Source organism: Apium graveolens, chromosome 7 (assembly GCF_009905375.1).
Source record: "Apium graveolens cultivar Ventura chromosome 7, ASM990537v1, whole genome shotgun sequence".
Classification (NCBI taxonomy): domain Eukaryota; kingdom Viridiplantae; phylum Streptophyta; class Magnoliopsida; order Apiales; family Apiaceae; genus Apium; species Apium graveolens.
The window spans coordinates 31,396,322-31,415,856 of NC_133653.1; the positions used below are offsets into that span (position 1 = coordinate 31,396,322).

The 19,535-nt window shown below is 35.9% G+C and overlaps 1 protein-coding gene across 1 annotated transcript in view; it reads left to right on the top strand.

Annotated features, from left to right (window-relative positions):
* Window positions 1-18,486, top strand: part of LOC141673476 (uncharacterized) — a 74,605-nt gene extending 56,119 nt beyond the window's left edge. The window contains exon 5 of the mRNA XM_074480226.1: window positions 18,279-18,486. Within this exon, the coding sequence (XP_074336327.1) occupies window positions 18,279-18,486 (208 nt within the window). The remainder of the gene's footprint in view (window positions 1-18,278) is intronic.
* Window positions 18,487-19,535: the final 1,049 nt, after the last annotated feature.

Sequence of the window (19,535 nt, forward strand, 5' to 3'; positions counted from 1 at the left end):
ACAAAGATGGTTAGCCAAAAGCATAAAAAATCTAGCATAGTAAACATTCTTTCCTCTTTTGGCTAAGTCACCTAGTTTAAAAGCTAACTCATACACCACAAGGTCACTGAAATTGTAAAATTTGTCTGTAACTAGCATGTATAGCATGTTAAGCATGGAAATGTTCACAGAATCAAAATTACTGATTTTTCCAGAAAAGACTTTAGTTACAACATCACACAAATAACTCCATTCCTTCCTAAGACCTAGTCTTCTAATCTCACTTAGCTTATTAGTAGGAAGTGCATAATGCATGGAATTAAGCATATTGATCAAATCAGTGTCAGTGTGTGGTGAAGTTACATTATCATCAGGAATCTTGAAACATGCTTTTATCACATCACTATTGATACAGAATTCATTACCTTTGATGGTCAGAGTGATGGTTTTGTCAGTAGAGTTGTAGACTGCTGTTGTCCACATCTCCTCAACAACTTCACAATAAATTGTGGGTGATTCCAGCATGGAAAAACTTAACTAGCAGTTCTTCACGAAGTCCATCATCTTGTGATGGTCCTCTGATTGCTGAATACCCTTATTGACCAAAGCAGTGAAGTTGTTCTTCTCATAGATGAACCCAGTCTGTGACATGATCTTTACTACGGGTGCCATTGTTAGAGAAGAAAGCTTGAAGAAAAAGAGGATTTTTGCTTGAGAGAGAGTGAAATAAACACAGTTGAATTTGAGAATGATAAAAGAAAATGATTAGAATGAAATAAGCTTTTATACTTTGCACAAAAACAAAGGATAAAAATAATAAAGAGAAGTAAATTATCCAATAGAAATTTCCTAAATTAGCCGTTTTAAAATAAACTGTAAAAATTCCACCCATTATCCATCGTGTAATGCTTACAAACTGTAAGTATACTCGATGGATAATGTTCAGGGAATTAACGGTTAAGATTTAGACACTTCGACGGATGAGGATAAACTGTTATCCGTCGAGTTTTAAAAGATTCCAGAAAAATAATTGATTTTATTATTTACAATTTGTATATCGACGGATGACTCAAGCCGATGGATAATGGTCATCTGTCGAAATGCAAATTTTGACTTAGCCAAAATTTCATTCAATACTAAAAATCAGCTAAATTTCTGGCTACTTTTCAACTTGCAAAATATTTCAGATAAATTCAAGAGTAATTAAGCATACCTAACTCACTTACCAACCTAGAAAAGGTGGATTCATCCAGTGGCTTAGTAAAAATATCTGCAAGTTGCTTCTCACTTGGAACAAAATGTAACTCTACAGTACCATTCATTACATGTTCCCTTATGAAATGTACTTGATGTCTATGTGCTTTGTCCTTGAATGTTGCACTGGATTTTCAGTGATGGCAATTGCACTTGTGTTGTCACAGAAAATAGGAATCCTTTCAACTTGCAAACCATAGTCTAGCAATTGATTTTTAATCCATAAAATCTATGCACAGCAACTGCCAGCAGCAATATATTCAGCTTCAGCTATAGAGGTAGAAACTGAATTTTGCTTTTTACTGAACCAGGACACAAGCTTGTCTCCTAAAAATTGACAGGTTCCTGTTGTGCTTTTTCTATCAATTCTGCAACCTGCATAATCTGCATCTGAATAACCAGTTAGATCAAAACCAGAATCTCTAGGATACCAAATGCCAAGTTTTGGTGTTCCTTTGAGATATCTGAAAATTCTCTTAATAGCTATCAAGTGAGACTCTCTAGGATCAGCCTGAAATCTAGCATACAAACATGTAGCAAACATTATATCTGGCCTACTAGCTGTTAAGTATAGAAGTGAGCCAACCATGCCTCTATAGCTTGAAATATCCACAGACTTTTCAGTAGTGTTTAGTTCAAGCTTAGTTGCAGTAGCCATGGGAGTTTTTGCAGATGTGCAATCCATTAGATCAAACTTCTTTAAAAGGTCAAAAATATATTTAGTTTGACTAATGAATATTCCATCACTGACTTGCTTAACTTGTAAACCAAGAAAATAAGTTAGTTCTCCCATCATACTCATTTCATACTTACTTTGCATCAGTTTGGCAAACTTTTTACAAAGTTTCTCATCTGTAGATCCAAAAATAATATCATCTACATAAATTTGAACAAGTATGCTAGAGCCATTAACATTTTTGAAAAATAAAGTTTTATCTACAGTACCTCTTGTGAAGTGATTTTCCAAAAGGAACTTTGATAAAGTGTCATACCAGGCTCTAGGTGCTTGCTTCAGTCCATAAAGTGCTTTCAGTAGATAATAGACATACTCTGGAAAATTTGGATCTTCAAAGCCAGGAGGTTGACTAACATACACTTCTTCCTCCAAATCTCCATTCAGAAAGGCACTTTTGACATCCATTTAATAGACCTTGAAATTGACATGGGCTGCATAGGCTAAGAAGATTCTGATGGCTTCAAGTCTTGCAACAGGAGCAAATGTTTTATCAAAATCTATTCCTTCTTGCTGGCAATAGCCTTTAGCAACCAATCTTGCTTTGTTCCTTACTACTATGCCATTTTCATCCATCTTGTTTCTGAATACCCATTTGATGATAAGAAGATTACTGGACTTGAAGATTTTATTGATCATGAGCAGCTGAGATTTGAAAATGAAGACTTAAATTCTGATACTGAAAATCCTGACAATCTAAATCCTGATACTAGAAACTCTGATGGATCAAACTCTGATGTTATTGAAACTGTGGTGACTACGCCAAAGGAAGATGCACCTATGCAGGGGGAACATACTCAAGATCTTACCACATCTCAAGAAGCATCAGAACATACATCTGGCTCTTCAAGTTTTGATTCGTCAAGTTCTGATAAGCCAAGTTCTGATAGTTCTGAAAATCTAAATTCTGAAGAATCCAACTCAGAGAGCATAGTTTCAGGGGGAGCATCAGAAAATGTTAATGAAGACAGCATGGATCATGGGGGAGCATCCAGTTCTAGAGAAAATCTTCCATCAGCAAGGAAGTGGACTAAATCACATACACCTGATTTGATAATTGGAAATCCTGATGCAGGTGTCAGAACTAGAACAGCTACTTCAAGTGAATGTCTTTACAATTTTTTTCTTTCTCAGACTGAGCCAAAGAAAGTGGAAGAAGCTCTTCAAGATGCTGATTGGGTGCAAGCAATGCAGGAAGAGTTAAATGAATTTGAAAGAAACAAAGTCTGGACCCTAGTGCCAAGACCAAAGAACAAATCTGTTGTTGGTACAAAATGGGTATTCAGAAACAAAACTGATAGTGATGGCATAATTACATGGAATAAGGCAAGGCTGGTTGCAAAAGGATATTCTCAACGGGAGGGAATCGATTATGATGAAACATTTGCACCAGTTTCTAGATTGGAAGCCATAAGGATATTTTTGGCGTATGCTGCTCACAAAAAGTTTACTGTCTTTCAAATGGATGTGAAAAGTGCTTTTCTCAATGGAGAATTGGAGGAAGAAGTATATGTTGAACAACCTCCAGGCTTTGTAGATTCCAAATATCCAGATCATGTCTACAGGCTTGATAAAGCACTTTATGGACTTAAGCAAGCACCAAGAGCATGGTATGAGACTTTAACTCAGTTTCTTCTGGAAAGTGGATTTAACAGAGGAACTATAGACAAAACACTGTTCTACCTCAACCATGGAAATGACTTACTTTTGGTCCAGATTTATGTTGAGGATATCATCTTTGGTTCTACAAATGACATACTTTGCAAGAAGTTTTCCAAACTGATGCAGTCAAGGTATCAAATGAGTATGATGGGGGAATTTAGCTATTTTCTGGGCCTTCAAGTCAAGCAGAATGAAGAATGCACTTTTATTTGTCAAACTAAGTACACCAGAAATTTGCTGAAGAAATTTGGAATGCAAGATTGTTCAAGTGCATCCACTCCCATGGCCACTGCAACAAAACTGGACAAGGATACTGGTAAATCAGTAGATATTACTGATTACAGAGGTATGATTGGCTCACTACTCTATCTAACTGCTAGTAGACCTGATATCATGTATGCTACCTATCTTTGTGCAAGATTTCAAGCAGATCCAAGAGAACCTCACTTAACAGCTGTGAAAAGAATTTTCAAGTATCTTAAGGGAACAGCTGATCTGGGATTATGGTATCCCAGAGAATCAGATTTTAAACTAATAGGTTACTCAGATGCAGATTTTGCAGGTTGCAAAATTGACAGGAAAAGCACAAGTGGAAGCTGCCAATTTCTTAGAGGCAGATTGGTTTTTTGGTTTAGCTGGAAACAAAAGTCAATTTCCACATCAACTGCAGAAGCAGAGTATATTGCTGCAGGAAGCTGTTGTGCACAGATTCTTTAGATGAAGAATCAGTTACTGGATTATGGGTTAACATATTTCAAAATCCCTATTTACTGTGATAATCAAAGTGTTATTGCTATGACAGGTAATCCAGTTCAACACTCAATGACAAAGCACATCAGCATCAGGTACCACTTCATAAGGGAACATGTGGATGAAGGTACAGTGGAATTGCACTTTGTTCCAACAGATCAACAACTAGCATATATCTTCACAAAACCACTGTGTGAAGCTACTTTTACAAGATTGGTAAACGAACTTGGAATGGTTTCAGGTTCTTTCTTTAAATCTGCTTAGTTTTGTTCTGATGCATCAGACTTTATGATCAGTATTTACAGAAATTACTCTCTTTGTGTATTCTGTGATTAATTGAAAATTGCTTAAGTACTGACTGGTGTCTGATAGGACTTTCTAAACTCTGATACTGATATGTCTGTTTAAGTAACTATTATATCCTATGAAGATACCTGTGTTAGATGTTGACCTAGTAGCCTTCAATAAACTAGAGATCCCATGTTTTAAGTAATTATTTCTGTGGAAATCTACTGACACAAGCAAATTCTGATATTGAGCTTAGTCGAGTTTACTTTGTCTATCTTATTACTAAGTCACAAACTAGAATAATTCTTCTCATCTGTTAAGTTCTGTGGCTAGTAAATCTGTTGAATGCCCTAAGTGCTGATAAACCTTACTTATCAAAGAAAAAGAAAAAGAATCAAGGAATTAAATCAGGTACTCCTTTGAGATCTAGAGTAAAAAATGTGGAAGGGAAGACCCAAGTGCATTGCTGGTATTAAGTAATATGCATTAGAAAACCAAATACATATTTTCTTGGTGACTTTTCACACTCTATGATTACTGGAGAAATACTCTGATAATAGCATAAATTCTGATAAGCAGTCGTGACTCACTTACACTGAGAAGTCACTGTCAAATGGAATTTAAAAGATGCACAAAATTAGCACAAAACAGTTGAGGTGGACTCAAGCATGAACTCATTCAATAGTAGGCTTCAGAATAATGACAGATTTTTAGTAAAGTTTTAGTTATGCCTTATTTCTAAGATGTACAGAAGTGAATCAGACTTTACTCTTTGTCTGATATTTAGCTTTATGCACACACTCAGCACTCCATATGAATGATGAAACTTACTGTGGTGATCTATGTTATTTTAGATGAACAGTTTATGTGTCAAATTACATAATCTTTGAGGACAAGTTCTCTTGAACGTTCTGATGATTAAGTTCTGAAGAATTTATATCAGAATTTGTGTGAAGAATTACAAAGATAGGCATTCATTTTTCGAGTCAAGAAATCATGTTCTGATAACTGTTAAGTTCTGATATAAGTCTAAGTTCTGATATTAAATTCTGATCATTTACTTGACTTATTTGTGGAAAAAATCTAAAAACAGTATCATTTTAAATCAGTATATGTTGGGGCAGAATATTAACAGTCAATATACTTAGGGATAGTGGTACACGTACTTGCACAGTAATTTTTACTTGTTCTTATGCGCATTAAACCTAGTTTTACCTTTCCAATGACTGTTTTCGTCTTCCAAGTCTAGGGAGACGAGGTAGAATTAATTCTACCTGTCAGCATTAAATTTCTTGCGTCTCCTGGCATTATCTTGCCTATATAAACAAACACTTCGCAAGAGCCTACACATCAATTCTTCTCTCACACACTCACCTTCATTTTCTTATACCAACAAAACCATGGTCAACTACACATGTTTTTGAACTATGAAACATTCAACATGGAGCTGAGCTGTGAAGCCTGGCAGCAGGAATGGCACGTCACTGCCATTCCTGATGAGATTTGGGACTCGGTTCCCCAGGAGGTTCTCACCCACCTCCTGTTCTTCTACATGGACTACCATCGCCATCTGGAGTGATTGGAGGAAGAAAGGCTGGAAGCTCTCCGCCAGCAAAAGCGAATCATCAGACTCGCTATTTTTTTTTAGAGAGTAGGAAGAAGAAATAATTTATTTTCTTCTTCCTGTTTTTCTTCATCGTCAGCGTTGCCCTGCTTCTTGAGCTAGGACAAAGGCTGTTGATGTTAGATTTAGAAGCTTAGGACAATCTTGTAAAGTTCTGATGTAATTGAAATTTCATGAATGTATTCTCTTCATATATTTATGGAATTTTTACTTTTTGAAAGTTTTTTTCTCTGAGATGTTTGTAATTTAAATGCACTGATAAATCCTGATATATCCATATTCTGATGACCATTTTAATGTTGATTAAGTTCTGATCTTACAATATCAGTACTTATTTACTTGATTTAATTTTGGTCATTCTTATATTTGAATTTCTTCTCAGAATATTGGTTTTGCAGTGAAAAATAATTGAATAAGTGGGAACAGTTTCAATTTTGAATTAAAACTGATTTACCTCGATTAATGGAATTACTGGGTAAGTGGAACGGTTTTTCCTTGAAAAATTGCAAGTGGGTAAGTAATGATTACTGTTTTCCCGTGCCCATTAACTATTCATTATTACTGCATGTCTGACAGGTGTCCAACGGTTATATTTTTTTTTCAAGTATAAGTAAGACAGAGAGAAGATTTTCCAATCTTTTATCTATCTTTACACTTTATCTCTCTTTCTTTGCTTTTACTCTCTTTCATCTCCTAAGTTGGTTTTTCATACAGACATTTTCTCAAACACCTAATAGGCAACTCTTAATTTTCGATTTTACTCATGGCACCTAAGGATTTGATCATTGATGGAGCTAAGTTTGTTCCAAATAACTATGTTGCAATTCTCGATCATACTGAAGCTCCGTCTGAGTTGCATTTTGTGCAAGATCTTCTTGCACACAGTGAAATTGGGTATGCATTGACCCAGCCTTCAGTCTTTTCAAGCCAACAAGTTCTGACATTTTGGCGGACTGGGCACTTTGATAATGGTGGTACATATGGTACTCCCATATTGTTTTCGACGTGGATGATTCTAAAGCCACTGCTTCCCCATTAACTCCAACTCAGGAAGCTGCTACAGAAAAGGCCAACACACCATCTGTGTCTCCTGTTCAAAAGTATGTATCTCCTGTTGATCCAGGCACAAGTGCTGAAATTAATATTCAGAACCTGGTTGTGCCTGAGGTACTTACTTAAAAGCTCCAACAGCAATTCATCCATCAACAATACCTATCTCTGATGCTACTCAAACTCCAGAACTATCTACTATACCTTCTCTGCATCTAGATGTTGATGATCAGAATATAGGTGAGCATCATGATATGGCTGTTAATCAGAACTTGGAACCAGATCAGCACTTAGAGGATGATGCTGAAGCCTCAATTGCTTCTCATACTGTTGTTTTATCAGAAGATGCTGATTCTGTAAGTTCTGATGCTGCAAATGCTGATGAAACTGGTGATGCTACTCCAAATGCAGATGCTGATGAAGGAGGTCCTTCAGGACATGCACCTCAATAAACTGTTCCTAAATCTGAACTAGTTAAGAAGTTTGTTATCAGAGAAGCACCAGTGCCTTGGAGTGAAACTCCTGCAGGACAGGAGTGGACTAGGGAATGGAACTCAGTTACCTGTGTTCCATCTGCAAAGAATCTTGCTGAGCACTTAACAAAAGCTGATGAGATGTTAATTACTGATGATTTCAAAACACAGCTTCGAGTCACTGCATTGAGTACTAAACATCTGCAAGGTCTTCATTCAACTACTCATGCAGAAATACATAAAATTCAGGAAGAATTACTCAAGCAAGAACAAGTTCAGAAAATTGACAAGAAAAATTCTTCCAACCTACCTTTGACAGAGTTGCTTATATTGAGAAGACTCAAGAGAAACAACAATCACAGATTGATGATATTTTGAAAAATCAAGCTTCTCAGCAATCTCAACTTGATGAAATCCAAGCCTCAGTAGAATTGCTTGTCTCTCTTATGTTACCTGCTGATGCCAAAAAGGGGGAGAAAGTAATTAAGTCCAAATGCAAAACTGATAAGACACTGAAGGGGAAGGATGATGAAAAACATGACCAAGGAACCTCTGGAATGGGTGGAGGTCATAGTCAAGGTAGAGGTTTCTCATCAAGAAAAGTTGAAATCACAAGTCACAAAATAAGTTCTGATGCTGGAAAAAGAATTACTTCTGCTACTGGTAAAAGGATAAGTTCTGATGCACTTTTAGATCTTGATGAAGAAATGTCAAGACAGTTATTTATTAAGGAAAATCCAGGAATGGACTTGGAGAGTCTAATGGAAGAAGAAGCCAGACTTAAATCAGAAAAGTCAAATCTAATCTGAAGTTTCTGGTAAAAGAAACTTCCAACACTCAAAGGCATTGTGATAAAAGAAAAGACAAATCCTGAAGCAATTATGGCTAAATCACAACTGCAGATAGATCCAAGGTCCAAGGGCAAAGAAAAAGTTGGTGAACCTATCAAGATTTATGTGCCTCCTGTGAATGAAGAAATTACTGATGAAGATGTTGATCTTGCTCTGACTTTAAGAAAAGTTTCTAAGACAACCTCTAACATGGCTCAAGTTGTTCAGAGTCAAGAGATAGTTAGTTATGATAAATCAAAGACACTCCTACCAGGATTCACTAAAGCCAAACAGACTCAGCCTTTGAAGACTACTGCAAGTGGTTTTGAAGCAAGAGTGGTTACTGGAAAGGAAGCAAGAGATAAAACTGGATTGGGAAGTGCTGATGAAAGAAGAATACAGAACACTACCAATGATCCAACTTCCTTAAGTGAACCAGGTATTGGAGCAACTCCTGAGAGATTGAATCAACTGGAATCTGTACAAATGGTTTACCATACCTACTTGAAAGAACACATTTTGTTGTACTTCATGACAGATGGTAGGGTTTATCATATCAGGGAAAATGCCATTCCACTGAAGTATTTTAAAGAACTGGAGCATGTATTATTCTTACTTCAAGTGAATGACAGAATAACAGAAAGTGCTGCAAACTATTTGAAGAATCAGATTCAGAGACAGAAAAGTCTTTATTCTGTTAAGTCTGACAGCACATATCTTCCAAAGTACAGAGATCACAAGGGTGATATAGTTGAGATGAAGCCCAACACTGCCAAGATTATAACTACCTTTCTGGGTTACAGGGCTGTGGAATTCAATCTTGAGTCTGATAAGGCATATTTGATCAGACTGGATCAGGACATAAGGAAAGCTAAAATTAATGATCTCAGGGCTGCAATCTTTCAAATTGGTGAAAATTCTGCAGAACTTAAAGATGCTAAAAGGAGGATGATTGATGAACTCAGATATGCTAAGAGATGTTTGTTGAAGAACTATCTCAGAACAACTCCTGACATTAGAGAGATCAGAAGATGAAGCCAAGTCAAGATCTACAACTGCTTAAATTCTGATATGAATACAGACTGAAGTTGTTATCAGAAGTTAAAGATTGGTAAAGCTTTAAGGACTGTAAGTTGTAGTTATCTGGTCAAATTCTCATGCATTTGTACTTAATATTTTTGACATCATCAAATATCTGTTAAACTTGTATATTATGCCAATTTACAAGTTGGGGGAGATTGTTAGATATATTTGATAATGTCATGGTTAATGTGATTTATGTTTAGTTTTCAGATCTTACTTAAACAGGATAAATCAGTACTTACTGGAAGTCAGGACTTAAGGATATTAGTACTTATATTATCAGGAGATAATCATCAAAAGATGGATATCAGAACTTAAGTACTGAAGGACGTTTAGATAAGGAAGTCAGCTGGTTAAAGGAAAGAAGATCGAGACAAACATAAGAAGAGATATGCATGAAGAAGGAATTCTATGAAGAATAAAATACTTGGAAGAAAAGATATCTGATTGATATATTTTAGGAAGCAGAATTATATTTCATATCAATTAGCGATTATTTTGTAACTGTGTAGTATATAAACACGGACATAGGGTTTACACTATAAGTGTTATCACAATCGAGAAGATTAATTATTGTAACCCTAGCAGCTCTCGTGATATTTGTTCATCACTGAGAGAGGACAGTTCCATACTGTAACAGAGTTTATTGTTTCAATAAAGTTTGTTTTCTGTTACTTGAGAAATTAAAGTTTGATTTGATTGTACTATACACTGTATTCACCCCCTCTACAGTGTGTGTGTGACCTAACAAATTGCACTTGTGTTATCACAGAAAATAAGAATTATGTCCACTTGTAGACCATTGTCCAACAATTGTTTTTTCATCCATAAAATCTGTGCACAGCAACTACCAACAACAATATATTCAGCTTCAGATGTAGAAGTAGAAACTGAATTTTGCTTTTTACTGAACCAGGACACAAGCTTGTTTCCTAGAAGTTGACATGTTCATGTTGTACTTTTTCTATCTATTTTACAACCTGCATAATCTGCATCTGAATAACCAGTTAAATCAAAACCAGAATCTCTAGGGTACCAATTTCCAAGTTTTGGTGTTCCCTTGAGATATCTGAAAATTCTCTTAATAGCTACTAAGTGAGATTCTCTAGGATCAGCCTGAAATCTAGCACAAAAATAAGTAGTAAACATTATATCTGGCCTACTAGCTGTTAAGTACAGAAGTGAGCCAACCATGCCTCTGTAGCTTGAAATATCCACACGCTTTTCAGTAGTGTTTAATTCAAGCTTAGTTACAGTGGCCATGGGAGTTTTTGCAGATGTGCAATCCATTAGATCAAACTTCTTTAAAAGATCAAAAATGTATTTGGTTTGACTAATGAATATTCCATCACTAACTTCCTTAACTTGTGAACCAAGAAAGTAAGTTAGTTCTCCCATCATGCTCATTTCATACTTACTTTGCATCAGTTTGATAAACTTTTTGCAAAGTTTTTCGTCTGTAGAGCCAAATATAATATCATCTACATAAATTTGAACAAGTATACTAGAGCCATTAACATTTCTAAAGAATAAAGTTTTATCAACAGACCTCTTGTTAAGTGATTTTCTAAGATGAACTTTGATAAAGTGTCATACCAGGCTCTAGGTGCTTGCTTCAGTCCATAAAGTGCTTTCAAAAGATAGTAGACATATTCTGGAAAATTTGGATCTTCAAAACCAGGAGGCTAACTAACATAGACTTCCTCCTCCAAATCTCCATTCAGAAAGGCACTTTTTACATCCATTTGATAGACTTTGAAATTGACATGGGTTGCATGGGCTAGGAAAATTCTGATGGCTTCAAGTCTTGCAACAGAAGCAAAAGTTTCATCAAAATCTATTCCTTCTTGTTGACAGAAGCCCTTAGCAACCAATCTAGCTCTGTTCCTGACAACTATGCCATTTTCATCCATCTTGTTTCTGAATACCCACTTGGTGTCAATTGGATTCTTTTCCTTAGGCTTGAGTACCAGCTTCCATACCTTATTCCTTTCAAATTGGTTTAGCTCTTCCTGCATAGCTAAAACCCAATCAGGATCCAACAGAGCTTCTTCTACCTTCTTTGGTTCTTCCTTAGAGAGAAAGCTGATATACAAATATTCTTCTTGAGTTGTTTTCCTTGTTTGAACTCTAGAAGATGCACCACCAATAATGAGTTCAAAAGGGTGATCTATAATCCATTTTCTCAGTTGTGGTAGATTAGCTCTTGATGAAAAGGCCTCATTGTTGTCTTGCTGTGTGACTGAGTTTTGATTAAAAGAAACTCCCCCTGAGTTTGTGGATCTTTGACTTAAAGTTGGGGTTCTTTCTGTAAGTGATCTGTTTTAACTCTCAGCTTCTCTTATTGTACCGACGGATGATGCACTTTGTACCTCGACGGATGAGGGTGATTGTCTACCGACGGATGAAGCATTATGTAACTCTACGGATGGATGAAGCATTATGTAACTCTACGGATGGTGAGTTATGTGCTTCATTAGGTGTAGATTTTTTTGTGTTGTCCTTAGCCATAGTTTCTTGATCACTTTCATCATCACTGTCATCACTAACCATCTCAACATTATTAAATTTCAGGCTCTCATGGAAATCTCCATCTTGCAGTCCTTCAATCTTTTTATCATCAAACGCAACATGTACTGATTCCATAACAATGTTGGTTCTTAGATTGTAAATTTTATATGTTTTTCCAACAGCATATCCAACAAATATTCCTTCATCTGCTTTGGCATCAAACTTTCCACGTTGATCAGTTTGATTTCTTAAAATGTAGCATTTACAGCCAAAGACATGTAGGAAATTTAGAGTTGGCTTCCTATTCTTGAACAATTGGTAGGGTGTCATGCATTTTGCTTGATTAACTAAAGAGATATTCTGAGTGTAGCATGCAGTATTCACAGCTTCAGCCCAAAAGTATGTTGGTAACTTTGATTCTTCTATCATTGTTCTTGCAGCTTCAATAAGACATCTGTTCTTTCTTTCCACCACTCCATTTTGTTGTGGAGTTCTAGCTGCAGAAAACTCATGCATAATCCCATTATCTTCACAAAATGATCTCATCACAGAATTCTTGAACTCAGTTCCATTGTCACTCCTGATTCTTCTTACTTTGAAATCCAGACGATTGTTGACTTGCCTTAGGTGATTGATGATGATTTCACTAGCTTCATCTTTGGACTTTAGAAAATATGTCACAGAGAACTTTGATAAATCATCTACAATTACTAGGCAATATCTTTTCCTTGAGATGGACAACACATTGACTGGTCCAAATAATCCATGTGCAACAGTTGCAAAGGTTCTTCAATTGTTGAATCAAGCTTCTTTCTGAATGATATTTTAATCTGCTTTCCTTTCTGGAAGGCATCACACAATCCATCATTAGTAAACTCCACATGAGGGATACCTCTGACCAACTCTTTCTTGACTAGCTCATTCATGGTCTTGAAGTTTAGATGAGACATCTTCTTGTGCCATAGCCAACTTTTATCTTGACTTGCTTTACTGAGAAGACAAGTTACTGATTCTGCATTTGATGAGTTGTAATCAGCTAGGTACACATTCCCTTTTCTCACTCCAGTGAGAACCACTTTGTTGCTCTTTTTATTGGTCACAACACAGGCTTCTGAATTAAAAGTGACTGAGTTGCCCCTATCACAAAGCTGACTGATACTCAACAAAGTATGCTTGAGTCCATCCACTAGGGAAACCTCTTCAATGATGACATTATCCTTTGATATAAATCCATATCCCACAGTATAACCCTTGATGTCATCTCCAAAAATAATACTTGGGCCAGCTCTTTCTTTGAACTCAATGAGCAGGGTAGAATTTTCAGTCATATGCCTTGAGCAACCACTATCTAGATACCAAAGATTCTTTCTGTTTCCCTGCACACATCAAAACCAAATCAAGTTGATTTTGGTACCTAAGTTTCCTTGGGTATTGCCTTGTTAGCCTTTTTCTTTGGTTTCTTAGGTTGATCTCATTTGACTTGGGGATCTCAGATTCATCCTTAGTCATTTGAGTTGGACCTTTGAAGCCAGTCATTGAAACAGAATTATCATGCACATTTTGGTTTACATGAAAAGATATGCTATTTGCAAACATGTTATTCCAGTAAGGCATTCTAAATGGCATTTGTGGCATACTAAATGCAGCATAATAAGGATTAGGTGAAAATGACATATTAGCAAGTTGTGCATTCATATTCTGAACATGCATAGCATTCATAGGCATGGCAGTCATGTTGGGAAAAGAAGAAGGTGCAGTCATGGGAGTAGGCATAGCAATCTTGCAATTAACAGACAAGTGATTAACACTACCACATTTAACACATATTATTCTTAGAGCATATTTATCAGGTGTGTAGTTGTTATGTTTGTTAATCCCTACCTTCCCATTTCTATTATTTTTCCTTTTAGCTTCTGTTTTAACCACAATCTTTTCAAGTCTGTCATTCAATTGCTTGATAGACATATGACCAACATTAACTTTCTTTTCTTTTCTAACTTTGACTTGATTCTCCTGGAACAAAGTTTTTAGAAACTGATCCATATTTCTCATTCAATTTAACTAACTTAGCTTTGCTAACTGGTTTACTCACAGCCGACAGATGTGGCTCCTTGTCTCTCAACGAATAATCCTTTTGATTATCCGACGGATGATTTTCATCATCCGTCGAGTCCACATCTGTAAAGAGTCCTTCAACCAGATTGGAATCAAGCTTCTCTTTGCTCTTTTTCCAGGCTGTATCACAAAAGGATCTATACCTTGAACTTTAGTAATTTGAGCATGAACATCTCTAGATAATTTCCATGCTTTAATTACTTCATGTTCTCTCTCAAACTATTATCTTAAAATCTCTTCTTTCTTCAAGGGCTCAGTTATTCATCCTTAGCAGTTTTACACTCAATTCTCAATTTTTCAAATTCAATAAATTAAGACTCTAGCACATTATTCCACTCACTTAAAAACAAATTATTTTCTTTAATTTTAGCATTTTCCTTAGTGAGAGACTTAAGTGTAACACGCATGTGATATAATTTTGTAGACATGTCAGTTATGCATCATTACACCTCAGCTTTAGATAAATGTGCTAAGTTAGTGGTGATTACCTGATTGCTTGAAGAACTGGTCTCTGTTTCATCTGATTGGCCATTAGGGTTAGATTGACATAGCTTGTTTCTTCATCTTCATCCAATCCATCTGCAGCCCCGTCATTTTCTTGTGTAATAAAAGCTCTTTTGCTTGAACAACTCAAAGTATTTCTGCTTATAATCAATAGGCTCAAACTTCTTTTGCTGAAATCAGACTTTTTACACTTACTAGCAAAATGACCTGCCAAGCCACATTTGAAACACTTAAATTTTGACTTATCAACCATGTTTCTATTTGGCTTGGCTGCTCCAAAATTTTTCTTGAATTTGAGTTGGGAAAATCTCTGGATAAAAATACTAGATGCTCATTAATATCATCCATGTCATCTTGGCTCAACTGATCTTCATTATCAGCTACCAGCCCTTTACCCTTATTTTTACAGACCTTTGATGTAGATTCAACAGCTTCCACATTTATCTCTTTCTCCTTCTCTAACTCAGCAACCAGTGCTATGGATCCTCATTTCTTCCTTCCTTTCTCCATCCTTTCATCTTGCTCTATTTCAAGCTCATAGGTTTTCAGGATGCCATATAGTCTCTCCAAGGTGAACTCCTTGTAATCCTGAGAATTCTCAATGAGACTGTCATTGGCTTCCACTCCTTTGGGAGAGATCTAAGGAACTTGAGGTTGGATTCTTTTGTTTGATAGACTCTTCCATACAGCTTCAAAGCATTTAGTAGCTTTTGAAATCTACTAAATATATCAGAGAGTGACTCACTTTCTTTACAGTGAAAATGCTCATATTGCTGAATCAGGAGCTGCATCTTGTTCTCCCTCACTTGCTCAGTACCATCACAAATAATGTATTGTGTCCCAAACCTCTTTGGCTGTTTTACAGTTAATGATGTTATCAAACATATCACCATCAACACCATTGAATAATATGTTCATGGCCTTCTTATCCTTCCTGACTTGCTCAATATCAGGATCTGACCATTCATGCCTAGGTTTTGGAACAGATGGTTCATTGCTAGTTGCAGCTCTCATTGGTACATGAGGACCTCTCTCTATGCATTCCACATAGGCCTCATCTTGGGAAAGAATATGTAGGTGCATCTTCACCTTCCAGTGGTGATAGTTGTCTTTGTCCAGAAATGGAATTTTAACTCCAACATCCTTCTTGTTCATCTTGTTGTTTGTTTTGATTTTTTATAATCTTTGTTTTTCAAGAGCTTGCTCTGATACCAATTTTAATTCCCTAACAATACAACAAGAATTACAGAAGGGGGGTTAAATGTAATTCTGGCTATTTTTTGAGATTTTAAAATTGTTCTAACTAAATATATATATATATAACAGTGTTTGATTTGCAATAGTGCGGAATGAAAGAGTAATAGAGATCAAAACACTAAGTAATAAAACACAGGCTTTTAAACTTTATGGTGGATTTAAAAGTATCCACCAGAGATATATTTATATCAGATTAAGAACTCTGTGAAGCTTTGAATAGCTCACAGCTGCTTTACAAGTTGAACAAACAAAACTACAGAGAAATTCTTACAGAATACAACTTGATATGTTTCTCTAAAAAATAAGCTTGCTTAGTTAAATGTTCGACTTGCTACACTTGGTTTATATAGCACCAAGTTACATGACAGTAAGACAAGATAATAAAATAAAACCATATCTGGTCTAACTCCATGCTACTTCATTACTCTATTCCAACATCTTTGAATATCTTCACATTAGCATGGAAATGGTAATGCTTCTTTGTTCTTAAAATCCTGCTTAACGGGTTGCCACATTCCTTTTGTAAACACCAGACGCATGTGACTTTGTTGTCACTATCAACGGCTATTTTGAATATGATCATTCTTCGGGAGTAAGTTGAACATCCGTTGAGAATATGTTGATCATCCGTCGGGAGCTTGTAGATCATCCGCCGGGAGTCTATCTGTCACTTGACTCTATTTCACTTATACAGAATTACAAGACATCTCATATTTACAATTAGTCAACCTATTATACATATCAATCTAGTAGTCAACATGACTTAGAGAACCCTACACAATCTACTAGATTAATACATGTTGCAGAAATGTGCTACATTACTTATTATTACATAAACTACACTCTCGATGGATATCAAATTGTCATCCGTCGGGACTATAAAGTTTATCCGTCGGGACTATAAAGTTTATCCGTCGGGACTATATTAGATCACTCGTCGAGAGCTACAATATTCACTAAGTCAAATCTACTAAGGTGTTTTGTTTAACTTATCATCAAATTCACAACATATTTCTAACATCGACATAGTACTCGTGTTAAAACAGTACCTATTAAATTTCAAGAATTTGTGGGTCTTCCAAAGTCCATTGCTTCAGCTATTACTAGCTTTTCTCTACAACCTGAGCCAGATATCTTCACACCTACACATCAAGCTTTTATAGCTAATATTACAATGTTCCTGAACCTACTTCTTACAAAGCTGCTTGTGAGCATTCGGTTTGGTGCGAGGCTATGACGCTTGAACTGGATGCTCTAGAAGCAAAAAAAAACATGGACTGTTGTTCCTCTACCTCCAGGCAAGCGAGTTGTGAGTTGCAAATGGCTTTATAAAGTCAAATTTAATTCTAATGGTATTGTTGAACGATATAAGGCGCGATTAGTAGCTCATGGTTTTACACAAACTGAGGGAATTAACTATTTTGATACCTTTGCTCCTGTTGCAAAGATGTCAACAGTCCATTTGCTCCTTTCTCTAGCAGTTGTTAGCAACTGGTCTGTGACTCAAATGGATCACTAATGTTTATCTCTATGGAGATTTTGAAGAGGAAGTTTATATGTCCCTTCCTCAAGGATACATCTTACCTTCTGACTTCCAAAACTATTCGGCTCGTACTCCTCTTGTGTGCAGACTTGTTAAGTCTCTCTATGGGCTTAGAAAATCTCCTCGTAAATGGTTTTGTGAAATTTAAAACAGTCTTGCTTGCCTATGAATTTACACAAGCATATTCTGATCATAATAATTTGTGATGACATCTCCTACCAGTTTTTTGGCTATCTTAGTGTATGTGGATGACAATTTAGTGGTGGGAAATAATTCTTCTACCATCACTCAAATTAAATTTCATCTTGCTTCTCATTTTAAAATTAAAGATTGGGTCCCTTGAAATACTTCTTGGGTATTGAGGCAGCAAGATCCGATGAAGGAATTTATCTCAATCAACGAAAATATATGTTAGATATCATTAAAGATACTGGTTTAGAACATGCTAAAGTTGCAACTATTCCTATTGAACAAAATCATACGTTACTGGGCAACACTGCTTATCCTATTCTATTTAATCCCCCTCTATAGCAGACTGGTGGGGTTTAATATACTTAACGATTACTCGTCCGGATCTTTCATATACAGTACATGATCTTTCCCAATTTATTGCTTCTCCAAGGCAGTGTCATTTGGATGCGGCTCATAGAGTTGTTCGCTACTTAAAGCATACTCTTGGTCAAGGCATCGTACTCTCCGCTAATTGCTCTTTAGCTCTTACTGCCTATGCTGACGCTGACTGGGGAGGTTGTCAAATTACCAGACAGTCCCTCATGGGTTACTGTGTCACTCTTGGTGATTCTTTGCTTTCCTGGAAATCTAAAAAATAACAAACGGTGTCTCGATCCTCTTCCGAGGCTGAATATCGTGCCTTAGCAGATGTTTGTTGTGAGTTAACCTGGTTACTCAATTTATTTCATGAACTGGGTTTCTCCAAGGCTCAACCTGTCACTCTATATTGTGACAACAACTTGCCATGCACATTGCTGCCAGTCATGTATTTCATGAGCGCACAAAACACATTGAAATAGATTGTCATTTGGTTCGTGAGAAGCTGCAGAGAGGAGTTATCAAAACTGCTTACATACCTTCCAAAGCTCATATAGACCTCCTTACTAAAGCCATTCCTTCATACTCAATGTTGCAACACTTGTCCAAGCTAGGAGTGCTCAACATGTTCTTACTTCCTAGCTTGCAGGGGGATGATAAAGAGAGTCAAACTCTTGAAGTCAACTTACTTGGTGGCTAAGTAAATTCATATTATAGACTATAGTTGATTAGGCCAGGCTGTCATTTTTGTAAGCTACATATATAATAGAGTTGTTCATATCTCAGATCTACGAGCTTGAGATATCAATAAAATACTTTCTTCTTGCTTTAATCTCTCTCCACAAACATGTTAAGCTAACTCTATTAATGGAGTTGTCAGACAATACCTGAACCGTTAGATTATCAATAATCTAATGGTACATGTTAACCCTACCAATATCATTTCTCGGTGTTAACTGCCTAGTGGTTACTCCATCAATTTTTTCCGATTTTCTTTTTCAACATGTACTACTTATTTGAGTATCTCTATAATTTATATTTTTTCCGGTTCAATGATTTTTAAGTTAGCCCAAATAAAGTCATAATGTCATTTTTATTTTAACAATTATCTTGCAAGATCATAAAATTATAAATAAAGTATTGCATATGATTAAAAGGAATGAAATCATTTTCGCATTGTAATGAATATTTTTAAAATAAATTTTGTTGAAACTTTTATTAAAATTCATTTTTCTATTATGTAATTTACTATATATTTTAATAAATAAAAATTTACAATTAAAGTTGGGGTTGTTAGGTAATTGAACAATTTTTAATCAAATTTTATAAA